Source organism: Alexandromys fortis, unplaced genomic scaffold (genome assembly GCF_014885135.2).
Source record: "Alexandromys fortis isolate MF-2015 unplaced genomic scaffold, M_Fortis_MF-2015_v1.1 scaffold_8_9099976_23576923, whole genome shotgun sequence".
Lineage (NCBI taxonomy): Eukaryota > Metazoa > Chordata > Mammalia > Rodentia > Cricetidae > Alexandromys > Alexandromys fortis.
In genome coordinates this window covers 12,693,259-12,716,258 of record NW_026067899.1, presented here as the reverse complement: position 1 = coordinate 12,716,258, position 23,000 = coordinate 12,693,259, and the positions used below count along the sequence as shown (strand labels likewise).

At 39.7% G+C, this 23,000-nt stretch overlaps 1 protein-coding gene across 2 annotated transcripts in view; it reads right to left on the bottom strand.

The window, feature by feature from the left end:
- The window catches only part of Acvr1c (activin A receptor type 1C), a 116,468-nt gene that overhangs the window by 39,458 nt on the left and 54,010 nt on the right, over positions 1–23,000 (bottom strand). For both annotated transcript variants that reach the window (XM_050123707.1, XM_050123702.1), the window contains exon 2: positions 12,071–12,301. In XM_050123707.1, the coding sequence (XP_049979664.1) occupies positions 12,071–12,224 (154 nt within the window). In that variant the 5' untranslated portion in view covers positions 12,225–12,301. The remainder of the gene's footprint in view (positions 1–12,070; positions 12,302–23,000) is intronic.

The window sequence follows — 23,000 nt, the reverse complement described above, 5'->3', positions numbered from 1 at the left end:
TTCTGATCCCTTAAGCCATGCTTCAAATGTCATTTTTCTGAATATGTTGCTGGTCTTTTTCTCAGAATACTGGTGGCGTAATTCAAGTCCCTCTCTCTTTCCTCCTCACTATCAAGAGGCCAAAGTCCATCTTGTCTACATCTTCTCTGAGTTTAAGTTTATCTTTTCTTCTTTGCCAAACTTAGAGCTTTCCCTTTGAATTGGTGTCCAACCCTTAGTTATGCATTATGTCAGGTCTTTCTTCCCATTTGTCCTGGTGATACTTATTGAAGTGCTGAGACTTGTGGGCTCATGTCTTTCATCAGTTCTGAGCTACTAGCTGTGTAGACATTTTGTTTTGTTTTTCTCTCTGCTCCTTTATACCATTTTTGTTAGACCTCATGCTAATCCTTTTACTAGTTGTCTCTGTCACTTCTCTTCAAATTTTCCATCACTTGTTCCCTGCACAATTCACAGAAAACAATTCTTTTTGGCCTGGAATTCAGGTTTATAATTTCTCTTCCGTTGCTAGTTATTCCTTCAGGTTTTTTTTTTTATTTCACGTGTTTATTGTCATTCAGCTTTTTGCTCTGTTACTGCTCACATCTACTAGATCACTTATTCTCTATGAAGATTTTCTGTGGAGTCCCAAAAATATGAACCTATTCCACCTTGTCTGAAGGTCAAAGAGTTTTAGCTTGCTTAAAACTGTTGACAACAAGTGTGGCTACACACCCTGACCTAGGGTGTGGTTACTTGGTGTTTTGGACCTTAAGATAGCCCACACAGGTAGATCCACTTCATCCTGACCAAAGGTCAGAGAATTCAAGCATACTTCTACTCCTTCTTTTGAAATAGGAGGTTTGACCTAGGGAGTGGCTGCCTTCAGGATACCTGGTCTAGGGTAGGTTCCCTGCCTAAACAACAGAATGCTTTTTTTGTGAATTAATTGCTTGATATCTCGAAGCAAGTAAATGTTCTAGTTGGCCTTTGTATCATGTTAAAGCAGTCTCTTGCCTTCTTCCCTCTTTTGGTGTTGTGGTGTAAAAGTGTATGGATAAGTACACACAGGTGAACTCAGAACGCAGAATTAAAGAATTCAGCATTCAATAGTCTCTGAGTTGCCCTCCTGATACTCTCCTACGTCTCAGTGATTCTTTCTTATCTCTGTATCTCCTACCTAACATTTCTAATCCTCACACCCCTATGAACCCACTCAGCCAGGATGGCAGCAGAAGTCATCCCAAAAAGGTAGCCCCTGACATATGCCATCACAACATGGTGCAGCTTATGACAATTTTCAAATTTACCATTGTTTGTTTTGGTTTTGGGTTTGTTTGTTTTGTATTTTGAGACAGAGTTTCTCTGTAGCTTTGTCTCCTGTCCCAGAACTTGCTCTGTAGACCAGGTTGACCTTGAACTCATAGTGATCCACCTGCCTCTGTCTCCTGAGTATTGGAATTAAAGGCATGTGCCACCACCACCCAGCTTACCTTTGTTTTCTTAACTGAAGGAGAGCACTGAATGTATAATTTCTTCCTGGTAATTCCTTCAGTGTGTGTTCCTTTATACAGGTTCCTATGTTTTTACGATTTATTTAATTTTTAATTTATACAAATATTTTCCTACAAGTAACAGAATACACCATGCAGATGGTGATTGAGTGTGAGGTTTTTTTAAATGGGAGTGTAGAGGTAGGAATAGAGAGAAGGAAAAAAGAGAGAGAGAGAAGAAGAAGAAGGAGGAGGAGGAGGAGGAGGAGGAGGAGAAGGAGGAGAAGGAGAAGGAGAAGGAGAAGGAGAAGGAGAAGGAGAAGGAGAAGGAGAAGGAGAAGAAGAAGAAGAAGAAGAAGAAGAAGAAGAAGAAGAAGAAGAAGAAGAAGAAGAAGAAGAAGAAGAAGAAGAAGAGAGGAGGGCCGGAGGAGGAGACAGAGAACTGCCTCCTCAGAAGAATAGTGGGGAGAGAGAAAGGGAAGAGAGCAGTTTGCCTCAGCTGGAAGGGAGAGACTGGGAGTGGGCAGAGCTTATCTCTTAAAGGAACAAGGTACTGACAGGGAAGGCCAGCACAATCTTAACAAGCATGCACTGTGCCACTTGCTACCTAGTGCTCATGAGGGCCAAAAGAGGATGTAAGATCATCTGGAACTGGAGTTATAGACAGTTTTGAGTCACTACATGGGTGCTGAGAACTGAACCCCAGTTCTCTGGGAGAGCAGAAGATCTCTTAACTGCCGAACCATCCATCTCTGCAGCCCCCTGTTCCTGCTCGTTCTTTCTTTCGTTCCCCTGTCTTGGTTATTCTGCACTAGGTATTGATCATGTGCTTCTCTGTCTCCTCCAGAACTGATATGAAAATGTCTTCGTCCTGAGCTCATGTATGTATATTCCTTTCCAGGGGTGCAGTTGGCATGACTGATGTTTTCTGAAATATAAGGAAGCTTTTATCTGGACAGTTCTATGTCACTCTGGCATAGTAAGCAGGTCCTGAAGACTGCCACATAGCCAGCCCCTGCTCACAGGCTCTCATGGATGTTACTATTTCTGTTTTCTGCCCTGTGTGGGGCTAAGCTAAAGCTCTTGCCTGGAGTCAGATGGAGGTGAGAGTATACGATTGGTTTAGACTTACAATAAAGAAAGAGACTGGCTATTTTTTTTTTGAACATACTCAGCTTCTATTGGCTTACTTAACTTGGCAAACTAAGCTTCTTGGCATTTATGCTCTTGAAACCGAACACTCTAATAACAAAGCACAGCATTCGCTTCATGAACAAAGGCAGTTCCACGTGAGTCAGGAAGGAAGAGACACAACCAAGAGAAGGGTGAATGAGAATGTCCTCACTGGTTACAGTGCTCACGGGGCAGTGATGTCATTTGGTCCTTCTCCTCAGAAACCACGCGCCCATATTATATCCCAGTTCTTGTCATTTTTGTCAGCACACTCTTTCATCATGAAGACATTATTATCTCATTTCCTGACGACTCTTAGTTGAAAACATCCCTGACTAATCTAACGGGTGGAAAATTGCCTGTGACAACATTAATGTGTGTCTCTTCAGCTATTAGTGGGGTTGAACACTATTTCAACACTTGATCACTCTGGAATTTCTCTGCCTCTCTGCAGTAAAAAAAAAAAAAAAAATGCTAGTTCTTTCCCCTGCTCTTTACTTGGTTTTTCATTAGAATTGTTCTCTCTCCCTCCTTTTCCCTAGTCAGTCAGTCAGTCACACAAACACACACACACACACACACACACTGTATCTTCTAAATATGTCATTTTTTTCTCAGTCATGTATGCTGCAAATAGTTGTACCCAATATTTAATTTATATTTTAGTTTTATTTATGTTCTTTTCTCATTCATTTTTATTTTAGCTTTCATGTACTCAATTATATTTGTCTTTTCCTTTTATAGATCCAAGTTTCCTATCTTATTTAGGAACAGTTTCCATACTATAAAGTCACACAATCTTTTTTTTTTTCTAAATTTGCCTCTGACATTTAGATTGTTCTATATGTCACAATTAGATATTTAATCAAGCTGTAATTTATTTTCGTGTATGGTGTGACTCTGTGATACAACCCTGTTTTCTTCCAGATGGAAAGATATTTATGCCAGTATCATTTCAAAAATAAGCTGCCCTAGAGTTGCCATTTTTGCCAAGTTCCTCTTTAGATGGCCACAGACACCCTTCCTGGTACAGTATACATGGAAACGCTAAATAAAAGAGAAGTGATTTTCTTTCTGTTCTATGATTAGAGTGGGGGGAAAAATAAATGAATTGCTCACAGCCAAAACCACAGTAAAAACCCAGACCGTGCTTGGGTACTGTAGTATTTGCCAATGTACAATGTAGCCTAGGTATTTGCCAGGTCGTTGGTGGCCAGGTGCTTAGAACACAGAGACAGGGACAAAACATGGTCCTGAAACAATGAGAAGTCAGATGAGAGAGGCCCGTGTAAAGCAGGCAGCTGGGTATGACATTGCCTCAAAAACAAAACAAACGAAAGCATCCAACAGCGGAAGACAGGGTATACAGACTGCTGTCTCCACCGTGGCTTTCAGTAGAGCAGAAAGAAAGGGAAGGGATGGAGGGGGAAAGAAAAAGAAGGGGGAAGGGTAAGGAAAAGGAGAACTGGAAGAAAGGAAGGGGAGGAGAAGGGAAAGGGGAGAAGGAAGGAAATGGAAGGGGAGGAAAAGCAGACTTAGAAGTCTCTATGTTTACCCAAAATATGGAATGCATTTGGGTGGACTGTACCCCCCAGATATTTGATAAAAATTAATGTCGGTCTTTGGGGAATCAAATTAGAGGTTTCCACCACTTCTCCGCATAAGGATCCCCAAAACAAACTCACATTCAAACATCTATAACAAGGCCTTAAGCCAGGAAGGATGGCAGCAAAACCGAAAACAGCAGAATTCAACCCACAGAAGCTGAAGACATTAAAATGGTTAAAGGTTACAAATTAGAAAAAAAATGGAGCGGGGAGGAGTCTATAAAATCCAATTTATACCAAAAGTGAAGGAGAATTCCTGAAAAATCAATGACATAAAGAAGTTTGGAAAGTTGCAGCTCCAGATTCTAAAACCAGTTTACTTTGGACTGTCTTTCAAGCCAGTCTTTACCCAACTCAGTGTGGGACCTAACTACATCTGTAACCAGCAAAGAAAGATGAGCTGAACATCCTGAACATCCTGATAAACAGATAAAACAAACAAATAAAAACACAACCCTTTGGAAAGTTTTCCCCACCAAGAACCAGTAATGCTACCACACAGCATCCAAAACCTACAACAGAGATGCTGAGATTTCTCCACTGCACACTAACCCCCTACTTAAAATGTTTCCCCACACTGTATTTGAGAGGTTTCTTGATTTATGACTTTTCTTTGTTTAATTACTAAAAACAACTTTATGAAACTTTTTCCATGTTGGAAAATGAAATTTGGGATATCTTAAAGCTGTGTTTGTGGGCCATAGTCACTCAAATTTGGCTTCAGAATAAACTACTCCTTATTCATTTTGAGGTGAGAGCTGTGTTTTTGCAGTAACATTTGTTTATGGAAAATGTGAGAAACATTGAAGGGAATGGACTATGGGACTCACAGACGCCACTGTTCAGACAAATATACTCTAGAGTACAAAAAATTTACTTATTATTTGTTTGTTCTATATAGTTGTTGGTTCTATACAGATGTTGGCTCTATATAGATGTTTGCTTTATACATATATTGGCTCTATACAGATGTTTTCTCTGTGCAGATCTTGGGTCTATACAGATGTTTGCTCTTTACAGATATTGGCTCTATACAGATGTTGGTTATATACAGATGTTTCCCCCAGCACATCCTACCTAACATGCAAATCAGTATATTCCTTTTGAAAGAGAAATATCATTGAGGGGCTAGGAATACTACTTCTAAAAATGAAATATTTCAACAAAAATATCTTCACTTTTTATCTCAGAGGAAGTGGAGAATGGACAACAGTCAAATATCAGTAGTGTAAGAAAGACTAGGTCAAAGGACACAGGGCCAAAATGTGAAGCACACCTCCAGAGAAAGGCTAAGAACAAGTAAGAAGAAAAAGTAGGAAGAAGTAAGAAGAAGAAGTACTAAGAACAAGTAGGAAGAAGAGATTAGAGTGAACTAGAAAACATGTTTCTCTTGTTTCATTAATTTACACAATATAAATGAAATTCAAATACGATACATTTGTTTTGTGGGACTAACATGTTTGCTGTTTGTAAAGATACAAATTTAAGTACTAGTCAAATAAATAACTATTCTTTGAAATGATTTTACTTCCCAGACTTTAAGGAGGGGGGCTTACAAGTATGCTCATATTGAACTTGGACAATATCTATTTTTTTTTTCAGTGATTACAACCGTATCTGTTTTAGTAAACTTCAGGGAAGAGAGAAAACTTTCTAATGTTGTATTTCTACCAAAATATAAGCTTACTTCTATCAAATAAAACTACTAACTCCTTAAAAGTATACCCATGTGTAAAATTAAACCAGAAGGTACATTTTAAGAGAAAATTATTCAATTTAAATATAATTTAAATTAAATTTCTGTCTCAGTAATGTGAATTAATTTGTCTTAAATCTAATCAACTTTAGGCCATTTCAAAGGAATATGTGTGAAATTAAAATAGTAACTAACATTTTGAATAGTTTTTATACTAGTGAATTAAAATAATAAATGCCCTTGATCCATTTACAAATTCTACCCTTTAAATATCAGTTAAAATAGTGTTTCTTAAACTATGACTAAGCCTCAGCGGGATCCAACCAGTGCCTTTTTTTTTTTTTACAAAGGAAATAGCAACGATTGAAGTACCTTACACATTTTAAAGATATGTTTTGTAAAATTATTGTTCTGTGTCCATGTGAGGTGAAATAAATTATACAAAATGAGTTTCTTTCTGTGTCACAATAGGAACCCGTATGAAAGCCACTAAGCTGTTAGAAATCAGCCTCAAACCTTTTTAAGCATTTACGGGAGGGAAGAAAGAGTATGGGCCAGTCGTCATCCAGCTGTGCTTTACTAGGGTCACAGCTGGGAGCAGATGGGGAGGAGGAAGCACAAGCTTTATTCACTGTAGAATTTTTTTCACAAAGAAACCAACCAAGAGACCAGCTACTACGATCTAAGAACAGAAGAGGGCCACCCGAAGCAAGCAGAGATTTGGTCCTTCATCAAATCCACAAATGGCCCGGAGACTGATTGATGAAAGGCAGAGAATATGGGGGCAAGGGTCCTTTTAGAATCCTAAAAGGAAGTTCCATATCTACATAACCGTTTCCAATTAACTCCTCACTTTACACAATTTTGGCCGTGAACACAACGTTCACTGTCAAGTACCATAGAAATATCTCACTACTTTTCAGAGTGCCTGTCTATATTCCATTAAGTACATGATCACGTTTGAAACTGACAGGTCCGTGGTAGACAGAGCAGGGTCACTGACCCCCCTTTCTGATGACATGAAAATGGTGTGCTGTGGGACAATGGTCTGGACCCTGTCAATTGTATTTTAATAAAATGCTGATTGGCCAGTAGCCAGGTAGGAAGTGGAGGTGGGGTAACAAGGCAGGAAGTAGAGTCAGGGCAATGAGAACATGAGAATTCTGGGAAGAGGAAACAGTCAGTCTGCAGTCATCACCCAGACACAGATGAATCCAGACACAGAACAAGCAAGATGTGACTGCCTTGCTGAAAAAAGGTACCAAACCATGTGGCTAACACAGAAAAGAATTATGGGATAATAGTTAATAAGCTATATAAGTTAGTAAGAAGCCTGAGCTACTAGACCAACCAGTTTATAATTAATGTGGATCTCTGTGTGATTTCTTTGGGACTTAACAACTGCAGGAACTGGGCAGGACAGAAACCTCAGTCAACAGAAGAAAAACTGCAGGACCAGGTGGGACAGAAACCTCGGTCAACAATGGTGTAATTGCTGTTATGGTCTGTGCTTAGGTAAGTTTCAAAGTTCCACGCATAGTTAAGAACCATTCTTAGCCCTGCTCAAGAAAAACTCCACACAAGGAGACCACATATCCTACATGTAGCACTTTTCAATTTAGTGCCCACTTACCATACCATGTCACTAAATGAAATAAATTCTTAGTTTTAATAAAGATTTTTTAATTCAATGACATACATAGCATTTCTTGTAGATATATTAGTTAATGACTACAAAACACATATTTCCCTTTCTAAGGATAATGATTAGAATCTAGTTAATGCAATCATTGTCATAAGATAATCTTAACAAAGCCATAAAATGTTTGAAAAATGAATATCCACTTAGGATTAAAAACAAATTTCACCAACTTAAAAATAAAAGAAAACTCTTCCCATTAATACTAGGCACCTGCTACCTATGTTTAACATAATAATTGCTAGCGAAAGGACTGATGGTCAGGGATGGTGGACATAGTTCTATAAATCCTTGTGCACTTAGAAAACTGGAGACAAGATAGCCATGAATTTGAGAGCAGCCTGGGCTACATAGTGAGTACCAAGCAATCTCTGTCTCAAAACAAAAACAAAAATGAATAAATAACAGAAATAAAAAGCAATAAGGGACCAAGCACTTTCCCTGGGACAGCAAGAGTCTTTGCTTCCACTGTCTCCAGTCAGCAGCACATTAGAGGTCTGCAGGTGTGCAAAATACAAGAAGAAACAAAATGAGGCCAATCAGAACGAAAACTTTTTAAGATGATTATGTTCACAAATAATGAAAAAGTCCAAAGAACATTTCAAAATAAATAAATATACTGGAACTAATACATTATCTTCATGTGAGCTCAATTAACAAAATCAGCTTTTTCACGTAGGAGAAATGAACATTTACAAACTGAGATACTGAAAATGCCATTCACAACCACACTAAGAAGGTCAGTAAACTCAATGAAATATGTATGCCCAGGCTGTGTTCCCGGATAAGTACAAACATGACCGAGAGTAACGAGAGGATGAAATGAATGGAAAAACATACTATGTTCATGGATCAATATTATTACCATGACTATTATCTCCAGCTTATTCCATGTATTCAACTCAGTTAATCAAAATCTCAGTGTGTGTTTTGGAAAAGTAAGCTGATTAAATTTAAACCAAGATGAAAATTACTTATATTACTTAGATAAGATTTTTTTAAAAAAAAAAAAATGAGCTAGAAGGGTCACACCTCCTAATTTCAATCTTTATTAAAACACCTGTAGTAACTGAGATAGTTCAATACTAGCTTAAGGCACAGAAAAACTACATAGCACAAAGCATCCATAAATATATCCTTTTAAATAGATATACAGATATACACATAGATCTGCCTTATTTTCAAATAAAGTATCAAAATAACTCTACATGGAAATACCAGGGCTCTTTATTTTTTAAAGATTTCTTTATATTTATTTTATACGTAGAGATGTTTTGCTAAATGTATATCTGTGTATACCAGGTACTTTCAGTGCCCACCGATGTCAGAATCAGGCAGAAGATCCCTTCAAACTGGAGTTATAGAGGGTTATAGGCTACCACATGGATGCTGGGAACCAAACCTCTGTCTTTGGGAAGAGCAGCCAATGCTCTTAACCAGCAAGCCATTCTCCCCAGCCCCAAGGCCAGAGCTTTTAACAACTGATGTTGAACATTGAAACAACTTCTTACCCACATGGAAAAGAAAAAAAAAAACTAAAATAAATTTATACCTTTATCTCGCCATTGTGTTCTGTGTCATTTTTCACAAATTGAAGTTAAACATAACCCTAAATGTTTAAACTGAAAAGGCAGTGGCGGTGGATGCCTTTCATTCCAGCACTGCAAGTTCGAGGCCAGTCTGGTTTACAAATTGAGTTTCAGGACAGTCAGGGATACACAGAGAAACCCTGTCTCAAAACACAAAAGCAGGACAACAAACACCTAAGTGGTAAAGATATAGTAGCATGAAATAAGACATCTTGAAGAAAAACAAAAAAGTGAAAGTGTTCAGAATTTTTTTAAGAGGTAATCACTTTTTATTTTTTATTTTTTTTAATTGTTAAAAAAATTTCCACCTCCTCCCCGTTTCCCATTTCTCTCCTCCTCCTCCCACACATCGTCCCCTCCCCTACTCCCCTTCCCCTCTCCCCACTCCTCTCCCCCTCTCCCCACTCCATTCCCCCTCACTCTGGAGACTGAAGAACAGTCCAGTTTCCCTGCCCTGCAGGAAGTCTAAGGTCCTCCCACTTCTATCCAGGTCCAGGAAGGTGAGCATCCAAACAGGCTAGGCTCCCACAAAGCCAGTTCATGCATTAAGATTGAAACCTAGTGCCATTGTCCTTGGCTTCTCATCAGCCTTCATGGTTCGCCACATTCAGAGAGTCCGGTTTTATCCCATGCTTATTCAGTCCCAGTCCAGCTGGCCTTGATGAGCTCCCAATAGAGATCAGTTCCACTGTCACAGTGGGTGGGTGCAACCCTCGTGGTCCTGACATCCTTGCTCATGTTCTCCCTCCTTCTGCTCCTCATTTGGGTCTTAAGAGCTCAGTCCGGTGCTCCTATTTGGGTCTCTGTTTCTATCTCGATCCATCACCAGATGAAGGTTCTAAGGTGATATGCAAGATATTCATCAGTATGGCTATAGGATAGGGTCATTTCAGGTTCCCTCTCCTCAGTTGCTCAAGGTACTAGCTGGGGACATCTCCCTGGACACCTGCGAGCCCCTCTAGAGTCAAGTCTCTTGCCAACCCTAAGATGGCTCCCTTAATTAGGATATATATTTCTCTGCTCCCGTGTCCACCCTTCCTTTATCCCAACCATCCCATTCCCCCAAGCTCCCCCCAATCTCCCCTTCTCACGTTTCTCACCCCATTTCCCCTTGGCCCCATGCCACCTCACCCCAAGTTCCCAGTTTTTGCCCGGCAATCTTGTCTACTTCCCATATCCAGGCGGGTGACTATATGTTTTCCTTTGGGTTCACCTTCTTATTTAGCTTCTCTAGGATCACAAATTATATGCTCAATGTCCTTTATTTATGGCTAGAAACCAATTATGAGTGAGTACATCCCATGTTCATCTTTTTGGGTCTGGGATACCTCACTCAGGATAGTGTTTTCTATTTCCATCCATTTGCATGCAAAATTCGAGAAGTCATTGTTTTTTACCGCTGAGTAGTATTCTAATGTGTATATATTCCACACTTTCTTCATCCATTCTTCCATTGAAGGACATCTAGGTTGTTTCCAGGTTCTGGCTATTACAAACAATGCTGCTATAAACATAGTAGAGCATATACTTTTGTTGTGTGATAAGGCCTCTCTCGGGTATATTCCCAAGAGTGGTATTGCTGGGTCCATGGGTAGGTTGATCCCAAATTTCCTGAGAAACCTCCACACTGCTTTCCAGAGTGGTTGCACACAGAATTTTTGATCAAGGTAAGCGAGTTTGTACACAGTAACAAAATTAAATATGAGTTTTCAGTACAGACCTACAACTGCTTTTTTGAAGTTCAATATCGTGTTTAGCACTTTAAAAGCCACCTAAAAATTCTCTAAATCCTTTTGAGTACCGCTGTGGTACCTAGTTCATTCTTCAGAAAACATTGTTCTAAGTATTACGTCACACGCTTCAACCTGACAAGCTATCAGCCCATTTCAGGCCCTAGAGCCGTCTGCAATGTTGGTTTATATCGCACAGCCTCCCTCTATCCTACACATAGCCTTCCTGGACTTGGTGATGATCTGTAATGCCATGGACATGTCCTTCCCTGGTTTACCCGAGAGCCAGAGGCATCCTAAAGTAAGGCTTTATATTTATTGTTGGTTTTCATCAGTGACAAGATACAAAAGGTGCAGGGGATGAAGAGGAGCGTCCCATTGGCTGCTCTGCTGGCTTTTTATAAGTCCACGCTCTGTCAGTCAACTTGAATCCAGTAAAGGACTTGAACAACAACATCTCTTTCAGGACAAGACACTGCTTATATAGCTGTGCAATCAGAGGGTCTTGGTAGGGTAGAATAGATTCTTCCCAGATCAATTTTATGCTCTGCTTGTGCCCTCAAACTCAGCCAGAAACAAGTCTTTCATTTTTTAAAAAAAAAAAATCAGTGTTATGGAGGCATGACTTTAACATGATTCAGTATATATGCTTCATTTTGATGAAGTTGGATGTATATATGACCATTTCCATCATTCCAAAACATTCTCTTATCCCTTCCCTTCTCCTACAGTAGGCTGATGATCTATTTCTATCACTTAAGATTAGATATCCCTTCTTTTCTTTGCTTTCTTTAATAAAAAGTATTTATGAAAATTTACATTTCACTAGAGGTCCATTAGTTATGTCAAACATTGTAATGCCTGTGGTCAAATTTCCCCAAGATTGTGACACTATTGTCAGTGTTTTGACAGGGATGCACAATTTAAGAATTCAAACATCAATCACAGCTAGACTCTAGAGAGTTTCACCAACCAAAAACAAGAAGAAGAGTAAAATACACATGTTTATCTCAGGAAATATTATATGGTTTGGTTGTTGCCCTGCTTATCATCTTCCAAGAGTGAAGCATCATTAGGAATGGGTGTGGCTATGCCACCCCTTACCTGTCGGAAGGTGAAGTGTGATATTGTTGCAGAAGTCCGTGAAGCAGCATTCTGTCTTGGTCACATTGTTGGAACTGTGGCAGAAGACTTGAGCATTTAACTCTGGGAGCGACACGCAGGACTTGATCACCTTCTCTTTCCCATTGGTTAACATGACAGAGGCCCAACATGCTCCTTCCGTTTGGCAGGTAAAGTTTGAAGAGTCACACAAAAGACACACACACTTCAGTCCTGGAAAAAGTAAGGCAAGAAGCTTTAAAATATAGAAGATGGCATGCAGTTACTCTGTGGTTCTTGAGAACAGAAGCTCAATCTTAACATAACTTAAAGAGGGGTGTTAAATGTGATGAAGTTGCCCTTTCTATCCTGTGCTTTATTAACAGGCTACTCAGTCAGTTATCCTCTGTATGGTTATCGTGATTTATGCAGAATTTATACAGCGGTTCCTATAGTTACTATGGTTTCCTAGCCCACATTCTAAATCGTTCTCAAGCTCAATCAGTTTACTCCTAAATCAATAGTGCCGATGAAATGCTAGGAAACCGTAGCTCAGCAACAAGGAGCTGGTTGGCATAGCTTGTAGAACAATGACGTGACACAAGGTAACTGCAACCCAGTGAGCCAGCATGCTGTGAGGGCAACTGCAGCTGAATGAGCCAGCATGCAATAAGGGCAATTGCAACCCAACAAGCCAGCATGCTGTGAGGGCAACTGCAACCCAATGAGCCAGCATGCTGTGAGGGCAACTGCAACCCAATGAGCCAGCATGCTGTGAGGGCAACTGCAACCCAATGAGCCAGCATGCTGTGAGGGCAACTGCAACCCAACGAGCCAGCATGCTGTGAGGGCAACTGCAACCCAACGAGCCAGCATGCTATATTCATTTGCACTTCTCCCAACTCATAAGTGCTTTTGCTGAACACAAAGCAAACCATAGAAACATGTAGGTCCAAAATTATTGGTGTTTCTGTTCTCTGGACCTTAAGGTTGATATTGCTCTCGTAGTCCCCTGGAAGGCACTGATGACTCATTCTACTTCCCCTTCCGCTAAGGGATATATCTTAGCATGATAGCATGACTGCCATTTGTATGCAGACTTTATCTGTCAGACAGTTTTTAATGGGCACCCCCATTCCACAAAAGAAAGCACATTGATAGTAGACAATAAAGCTTTCAAAGCTTAGATGCTGATAAATTAATCTGTTTTTTAGCATATCATCTTAACATCCCTCTTACCACACACATACACACACACACACACACACACACACACACTCGTACCCTCACTAACATGTCCAAATGATATATTCTGTCTGGCTATGAAATGGCAGAATAGAGTTCAGAGGTTGTAATTTATTCAGATTTTTATTCAATATATCATTTCTAAGTACTACAACTTTAAATATTTCTATCATGATTTTAATGAATGTTTGGTTAAAGCATAACTACCCCCAATTTCCTTACTATCCAAAATTTTGCCATATAATCAGTTAATAAAATTCGTCTTTAAATTCCTAATGACTAAAACTAGACCCAATTTGACACTAACAAAATATTCAATTTATAAATGAGTAATCATGAATAAATACTCTTTTTTATCAATAGTAATGAGCTGAAGTAGAAGCACATATTCTAGGATGGCTGAGATTCCAGACAGCCAGGTGTACAAAACTGAATGATTAAGAAACTTGTTAAGGAGTCTGGAGAGATGAAAGACACAGCTACGAAAGGCTAAGGCTCACAACCAAGGAGACTAAAACATGTGTTAAGGTGGTTCACACCTTTCATCCCAGCACTCAGGAGGCAGAGGCAGATGGATCTCTGCATGTTCCTAGCCAGCCGGGGCTACTTAGCGAGGCTCTGTCAAAAACATCAACAAAAGCATATTAAGTCAGTTTCCTTAAATGAAAGAGAGATCATACAAAAAAAAAAAAAAAGCCTTTCAATCAGGTGTTGCTGAATGGAATTGTAGCATTTCCCAACCTTCCAAGTGTCTTCAACACCTGATTCACAGTGTTGTCATTTGGACATCACTTAGTCCCACTGGGCCTCAATTGAAATGTGATAACTCCAATGATAACATACTGCCTCATCGTGTTGCTATGGAGAGTAAATTAATCATAGAAATCTTTTGTGTTCGTTTCTGGCACAAAGGAAGTATGACGCAAGCATTAGTATCCACCTCTCCTAACACTCAAGAGAGTCAAACTAGTTTTCTTTGTCACACGGAGACCGTCCACAGACCTCCATAATCCCTGCAAGAACAGCTGCCCAAAGCAGGGACTAACAGCCATTAAAGGCCCTGATAAGGAATTGTGTCTCGCTCTGCTCTGCCAGTGGGACTGAGTGTCCTTGCGCTTTTCAAGGTCTGAGCTAAGCTTTTCTCTCATCCCACTAGTTTTTAGCAACTGGGAATAGAATATAAATCTAATATAACAGAAAAAAATAGTAATGAAGGAATAACAGTTGGGGTTGATCTGTGTAATGTTTCGATAAGCTTTAATGCATTTCTTAACTTTTACCACAGTCAGTAGAAACAGGAAAGAACGGTCTCTGGCCTGGCTTTGTCCCTCACTTGATGGCTGACTTTGGGGAACCATGGAGTCCTCGACAAATGAACCAAAGTAAGAGCACTAAGCCCAGAAATCTTGACATGTAGAGCACTTATCTGCATTTGATATGATAACTCGAAATTAACAGTTCATGAAAATCTGAAGTTACAAAGCATGGGAAACACTTACCACTCTATGCCTGGTCCTTACCCTCTTATGTAAGGGGCTGAAAGTGGGAAGCCTAGCCATTTGATATACTATCACAGACTTTGTCCCTCTAGTATCAGAGCCTTAGATTCTCTGGGCTGAAGAGTTGTCTCAGCAGCTAAGAGCACTTGGTTCTCTTGCACAGAACCTGGATTTGCTTCCCCACTCCTCGCGATTATCTGTAGCTCCAGTCCCAATGTATCCATTGCTCTTTCCTGGCCTTCTCAAGTTCTGCATGTACAGGGTGCCCGGATATACCTCTAAGAAAAAGAACTGTACATATAAAATAAAAATAAATAGATCTTGTTTTAAGATCTTAAGTTTTTGTTTCCAGAAGGAGCTAAGCCAGGAAGTCAATGGAACCAGCTAAGGGATGTATGGCCCCACGGAGTGAAAACAGTCATCAGCCACTCAGCCTTTAAGCACACACTGATGTCATGTGCATTTACCATGGTGTTCAATTCCCAGGGCAGCTTGGTTGTCAATTATCTGCATTTTGCAGATATGAAATGAGGAACAAAAAAAATCAAGTAATTGACTGAATGTAGTCTCTGGACTACACAAGTGATCTTGTTTCTATCCCATCAAAGCTGCCATAGTGTTAAGAATTATTTTGGAAACCACAGTAGTTTCTAGAGGATAAATAAAATTCAATGCTAATAGAAGAGAAATAAGTTAGTCATTATTACTGATATTGGAAATTTTGATCTGCATTATTTCAATGAAATTTAAGGCAGGGTGGATATTTTTAGGCAAATTCTCTCTACTAGTTTACTGACAGCACAGGTGGCCAAATAAAACTCAGTACCATGTGCTTTACACTAGAACAAAAATCTGCCTCCTCAGTTTATCTAAATTCTCCAGCAAGTAAGCCTCTGAGGACATCCCACCCACATCCCCTATATCTCTCTTCAATGCACTGACTGGATCTTCACAAGAAAACAGTTGCATAGTATTTCTTATCATGGGATGACTGGCACTTTAAACTAATTTCTTAACAAGTTATAGAATTCCCATAAAAGACACAAACCAGGATAATCTAGACGTAGTAAGGCATAGAAAACACCACCTCTTCCTTAAACCCTGCAGGATAGAAAACACAGACAAAATTGAGGATTTACTAAAGGCAATGAGCTCAAACACCTATTCCATGTCCCTACTTACTGCAGGTCAATTAGCAGACAACCGCACCGAAAAGGAGCATACAGAAAACTAAATGAGATCTAAAATGTAAAACTAACACATGCCATAGTCTATCTCTCATCCTTCCCTTCTCCCCAGTCCACTACGTGGCTGCATTTGTATAATTAGAAGATATTTACACCAGCCATCCTCAACACAGATCCTTAAGCTGCCAATTAAAATGGAAGTTGCCATTACTGATTTGATTTATGCTTTCCTATTTTGTGTTTTTAAAACCTGATGTTAATTGAGTCAGTTCTTTAGAACACTCCACAGCAAGATAAATCTGGTTGTTAGCAGATAGCAGTCCCTCCTTGTGGCTCTTTATCTTATACTTACTCTTCAGTCATATGGCACAAGGCAGCAAATGAGGTTGAAGAAAGGGGCAATTACCCATAATAAGGAGGTCTATTAGATCTTTCCCCAACACGAAGACTGCACTTTGCTCCTGTCTCTTCCCACCCCTTTAATTATCTCCCTCTTTTTCCCTCTTTGCCAATTAGTCTATAAAAGCCAAGACATCTGTTACCCCAAAGACATCTGCTACCCACATCTACCAAAGGATGTGAACATTTCTAATCAAACAGAAAGTACATTTTTTACCCATATTTACACATGATGCCTAGCACACCCTGTTGACTGAAGTGTAAAAACTACCAGGATACAAAGTGTGTGTGTGTGTGTGTGTGTGTGTGTGTGTGTATCTTTAGGCCCTATGACATTAAAAAGACAAATATTTTTGACAAATAATTTGGAATACTGCTTTCAATATATTGGCTTCGTTTTACCTGTTTCCTGTATCTTGAGGCCTTGTGCTTAACTATGTACTGACCAAGTCGAACATCTGACTCCATACCCAGTCCTCCTCCCAGATATTAGTTTGTTTTGTTCACTAACTCTATTTTTAGACCAGACTATCAGGAAAGCATTTTAGGAGTGACCTGTTGACTGTGTAATCTTTTTAAAGAGAACAATCTGAGCTCATCCAAGAGCTGGAAGTGGAAAGACATTACAACAAATGGCACTAGAGAATGCAAAGAGATTCCAGAGTCTCAACAAACGGCGCTAGTGAAATCAGGATATGTTTTACATTGGAGAAGAGGTTTAGCTTTTGTTCCCAAAAAAGAAAAGCTTTGGTTACTATCAAAATTGATAAAGATTAAATTCAAACAGAAGAGACCTCTTGATTAGAAAAGGTGATATTTCATCAAAGAGCATGGCCATTCTATCTAAACTACCTTATAAGACTAATAAATGCCTTTCATTTGACCAGATATAACTTGCCAAAAAGATAAACTCCTCAAAATTAGGGTTGGGGCAGGGTTTTGTTTTTCAGGTTTTGTCTTTCCAGGATAATGACGGCATCCAATTAAGGAATATAAAGACCACTGGACAAATGAGACATATGAAGAAAAATGATGAATCACCCAGAGAAGATGTCCAAGGAAAAGAGTAAATTGGCCTAATGGTATAACATACTTCCAACAGTATAAAATTTCATAAATCTTTCTTAATGTTTGTTTCTGTTGTTATCTAGAGACACATAAGACAAATCATCATTTTGTAGTCCCAATTCAATTAAAGATTAAAGGTGGCTTTGGAGCTGGAGTGTGGCTCACTCATTCTCTAATACCATCCGTGCTTGTTTAAAATAATCAATCCAAAATTTCTGTCTCATATCAGAAGAGTTAGTTACCTGGTATGGGACTGAAGAAAAACCAAAATTAACAGCCTATTTATTGCCACTAATCTCATAATTTTTTGGTTTCATTTTGACTTTTTAAATTTTTTTCTTAAGGTATAAATACCTCAAAATTTATAAGATTATTATATATACTTAAACTTTTTGTAATGATATTAATGATCACATAGAATACTAAATAACTCTAGAAATAAACTTCATCTTGCTTCCTGTATGTGATTTTGGGCTTGAGTCTGAAGCATGTAACTAGGAATTAAGTTTGTGTACCCTGGATGTACATAACAAATTGTGGTCCTTTAACCATTCCAAGATCTGCTGCATATGACAATCAAAATGTTTATGTTTTCTGCAGTGAACTGTAGCCATTCATAAAGAATGAAGACCTCTGAAGTCTTCAAAAGATGATGGGGCCCCACAAAGATTATTTCACCTAGATTGCAGTAATGCCATTAAGCTGACTACCCAAAAATCAACTTTGGATTACAAACAGCTCAGAACAACTTCAAAACAGTTAGCTAAGAAGTTCTAGCCTCATAGACTGCTCTATGTAGGACTTCAAGTAAGCTATGTATGCTCCTATCATACCAAGAACGGACAACAGCTAATTCTCCCAGGACTTGATCATTATCTTAATTTTTTCAGTGTCCCTTAAAAATGCCATTGTTCCTAGACAGAAGGAAGTATTTTTATGAACTTGATACCCATGTTTCTAAGAGGTGGGGTGAGTGGTTTTTGGTTGTTCTATGGATTACAGATGTTTATGATCTTTTAGGGGTATTGTTTGCAAGTTGTTATTGGTCATAGTGAGGAAGGATACTAAATAATGGAGATTACATTCAGGAATTTTTCATTAAGAAAAAGAAAACGGGGAGTATAGTAATGATAGGATAAAATGGTTGACTATTTAATCTACATTTAAACTAAAAAAAGCAACTATTAGTTTTAAATATTTTACATTGGTATGAATTTTTGAGGTTATTTTTATAATATTGTATATGTGTTTCTACTCTTGTTTAAGTTATCATACCTATGTAGCTCATTTAGCAAAGTAGTATAAATTTCTAGTCCTTCAAGGTTACAAAGTATTTAGGATAATAAATTCTTTTAATTTAAAAATGCAAGTTAGTAGTTAGTCACCTATAACAATCAAACTTATAGTCATGCTAGGTATGTTTCCAAGCACAAACAGATATATTTTAGACAGATAGGTGGTCTTCAAACACTTTAAAGATATACAGAATATGACATTTAAAATGTTGTAATAACATAAGGCTTTCCTTGACAGCAAGACACATCTGCTCCTGGCAGCACCAATTAACTTCAGAGAAGATGATGAGCATTGAAGAACTTTCACATGGAGTTTGCCTTCCCTATGGCAGAAGCTAGCTGTTTGAGCAAAGAAATAACCCTTTCTTCAATTACTGACAGTATACAGTCCAAACTGGACCAGCATAATGCAAAACAAAAAGTGACTGCCAGACTTTGCCAAGGCAAGTATGGACAATGCTTCAAAGTTCCTTGCTTCTATAAAAGTCTGTCAGATATGCCAGGCCTGTAGGACAAAGATGTATGTCCCAGTTACAGATAAACTTAGGGTGACTGTCCAAGTAGCCAGATGTCCCTGTTGTTAGATAACATTTCACCTTTTGGGGGGTCTTTGATGGGATTGAAGACTTGATAGTTAAAGTTTTCCTTAGTTATGATAAAGATAAATTAGGTATAACATTTTAGTGTATCAAAGATAAGATAGATAATAAATTTTTTCTCTAAATTTGTCAAATACAAATACATTAGATATTATAACTGTAATTCTTACTTGATAACTGTTTTGTTGCTTATAATTTTACTATGTTAAGTTAAAACCTTCCTTTTTAATTAGAAAAAAGGGGAAATGTGGAGTATTCCTTTACACTGTGTAAATACATGTCACTGTGATTGGTTTAATAAAGAAACTGACTGTCCAATGGCTGGACAGAATATGATTAGGCAGGAGAGCCAAACTGAGAAGGCTGGGAGGAAGAAGGGTGAAGTCTGAGGAATTGCCAGAAGATGCAGAGAGAAGCAATATGGACATGCCATACTGAGAAAAGTTACCAAGCCACATGGTGGCAAAGCATAGATAAGAAATATGGGTTAACATAAATGAAAGATTTAGCTGATAACAAGCCTGAGCTATTAGATAGAAATTTGTAATTAATATTAAGCCTCTCAGTGGTTATTTGGGACCTGCTGGTGGGACATAAACCTCCACCAACAGCCACATAGATAGCTGGGGTCTGGGGCTCAACCTATGGCCAGGAGGGTATCTGAGGGCCATGCTGCCACCCAGGACCTCCTGATCTAGATAGTCTATGCTGTCACCCAGGGCCATGGCATTATCTGGGCCAGAGCTGCTGCAAAGGCCCATGTCTGGGACTACAGCAACCCTAGTCTCAGTTAATGTCCAGGACTCCTGCCCTCACCTAGGGTTATGAGGATGACCAGGGTCTGGATGGCTACCTCAGACCATGCAGGTTTCCAGAGACAGCGTTTCATCTGGGGCCATTCTGATCTGGGTAAATGGTACTGCCATAGTGATATCTGGGCACAAGACACTGCCTAGGGCCATGTCTGGGTCCATAGCCCTATGGAGGCCAGGATTTGGGGTAGTATCTGTAGCTCAGGTTGTCATTGAGGGTTCTGCAGATGCCCCGGATCTGGTCAGTCACCTGGAACCATGTTGATAACCAGAGGCCACGCTGCCACAAGGTCCATGCTGATCTGGGTGGCCTGTGCCTCTATCAGGGCTGTAGTAGCATCTGGGCCCTACCTGCTACCAAGAGCCCCATCTGGGTCCATAGTAGGCCTCCTGCAGCCAAGGTCTGTGTGATGTCTATGGCCTATATTAGCACAGAGGTCATTGGAACCATCTTTCACCAGCCCTGGGATGGCTGGCCTTGCTCCTTGCTGAGTGATGCAGCAGGTGTCCTGGCTCTACTCCTCAAGGGAGAGCTCATCCCTGTACTTGGGAGAGATGGCCCCACCCCTCATCATAGACATGCACCTCACCTGGAAAGCACACTAGAGCCGACCCTGTTGTTCGGGATGCACATGAGTTAGCTTTGAGGGGATTGAAAGCCAGAGAGCTGATGCTCGCCTCATATTCCCGCTATGGCAATCAGGAGAGAGGGCCCTCACCTTGCCTGAGTAAAACAGTAGAGCTGGACCTGGCAATATGAGTGAGGGGAACCTGAGTCTGAGGGCTAGAGGGCAGGAGAAGAGATCTGCTCCTTGCTGTAGGCTGCACTGAATGAGCTAGCCAAGGCAGTGCTAGAGAGCTGGCCCAAGGAGTGATGAGAAAGGAAAGCTAGCAAGCTGACCAACCCAGCTGCCTCCCAGAGCCAGAACCCGGACTATGAGTCAGCCCACCCCAACATCCACCACATCTGTGAACTATTGGAGCATACGAAGGGGATGAAATTACAGATCCAAAACAACAGGATCTCCAGGACACGGGACAACAACAGAATATCCAAGAGAAGCCCCAGCGAGAGCCCATTATCGGTGGTGTGGCAGAAACCAGAGGCTTCAGTTCAAACCATTGAGTTGTGACAATGAGCACTTATAAGCAAAGAGGAACGGACTGAAGGGTAAACGGTGTAACTCAACAAACCAAACCACACCACAGCTTCCACGACAAAATTCTTCTTCTTTCTTTTAATTTATTTATGTTTTTTGTTTATGGTTTTATTCTGTTTTGTTTCTCTGTTTTGGTTTGGTTTTGGTTTAAATTTGGTTTTGACTTGAGGAGAGGTTGCAAGGTGAGGACACTGGGAGATACATGAAAACAGATGCCTGATGTGAAATCCACAAAGACTCAATAAAAAGTAATATAAAATTTAAAAACTAATGCTTAAATAAGGCTAAAAATTATTGTTTGCTGATAGCCTCTAAGTTGTTACAAAGCACAGAAAAGAAAATTATGGTAGTGTGAGGTCATAACACTCTTAGTGCAGTTTAGAAACTCTTTAACCATTATCTTTTGGATATTTTTTGCTAATCAGCATAGTTTGATTTTCACAGATCTTTCCAAAAAAGGCTGCAGTATTAGCCCCTTAGATTCTACAGCAAGTCACAATCAGACATCAATAGTTAAGGGTATTGCCTAATTAGCTGATCTGTGTCGAAATGTGTTGTGTAGATTCTTCTAAAATATTCCTTTGAATGAGCGAAAAACTAGGAGAAATGTTAGATTGGGGAAATGGCAGTACTCTCCTTCCGACAGATCACTGAAAGTTAGGCACCAATGGGCAACAGACAGAGTAGCAAGGGTGGGGCCTGTGTGGTGACTGCTTTGGGCACAGGGCAGAGCAATCTAAGTTTGTTTCTCCTTAGAGAGAGCACAGACTATCTTGAGCCTCTTGATCCAATCTTGATGTTGTAGTTTTGCATTTCAAGAAATGACCCAATCTGGAGTATCTCATCTAAAAGCAACAGCATCCTTTATCATGGTTCACAGTTCCTCTGTCACATTCTTAGGAAGATCTTCCTCTCCCTCCATCCTTTCAAATGAGACTAGCAATGCTCAGTAGACTCCAATTATGTTTACAATCAATCAAATCAGCAATGGCTAGAGGCTCACAGGATACAAGTTTGAGCTCTTCCGGCCTTTTGAACGTCATCTTTAAATTCAGATCACTGGTCTCCTTCTCATGACTCATAAAATGACTCTTTCCCGCCCCTGCCTGGCTTCAGTTCACTCAAAGCCCTTCCCTCTCCTTCTAATTCTTCTTCAAGCTTCGGCCCAGATGTCTCCACCTCAGTGAAATCGCCAGAGAATCACCCCAATTAAGAATCTGCTTCTCATCTCTTTCGGTTCTTTCCAGAAATCTGTAATTAGTTCATTTGTTGTATTTATCCCAATATAATGAAAATGTCACGAAGTAGGAAACCTTCTCTGTTTCCATCCAAGCACAACCCCAGCACCTACAGCAGGGTCTCTCGGTATGATACTAGTTCAAGGCAGGTGGATTCGACTATCAACTGTAGAGAAGTGCAAACTACAGGAGAATTCAAAGCTTAAAGATATGCGACTTCTAGCTATTTTTTGTGGTGTATTTTCTTCCAGTCTTACATAGGAGCTGTTCATATGAATCCATAAACACAATGTAGGTGCTGCTTTTACACTCATTCCTCCAGGATAATATTATGAACACCATGCTGTCTTGGTTATAACCACGTAATGGAATGCACAGGGCTGTCCTCCGTGAAAATAGACAGTAGACAACATTTTCTGATTTTCAGGCAT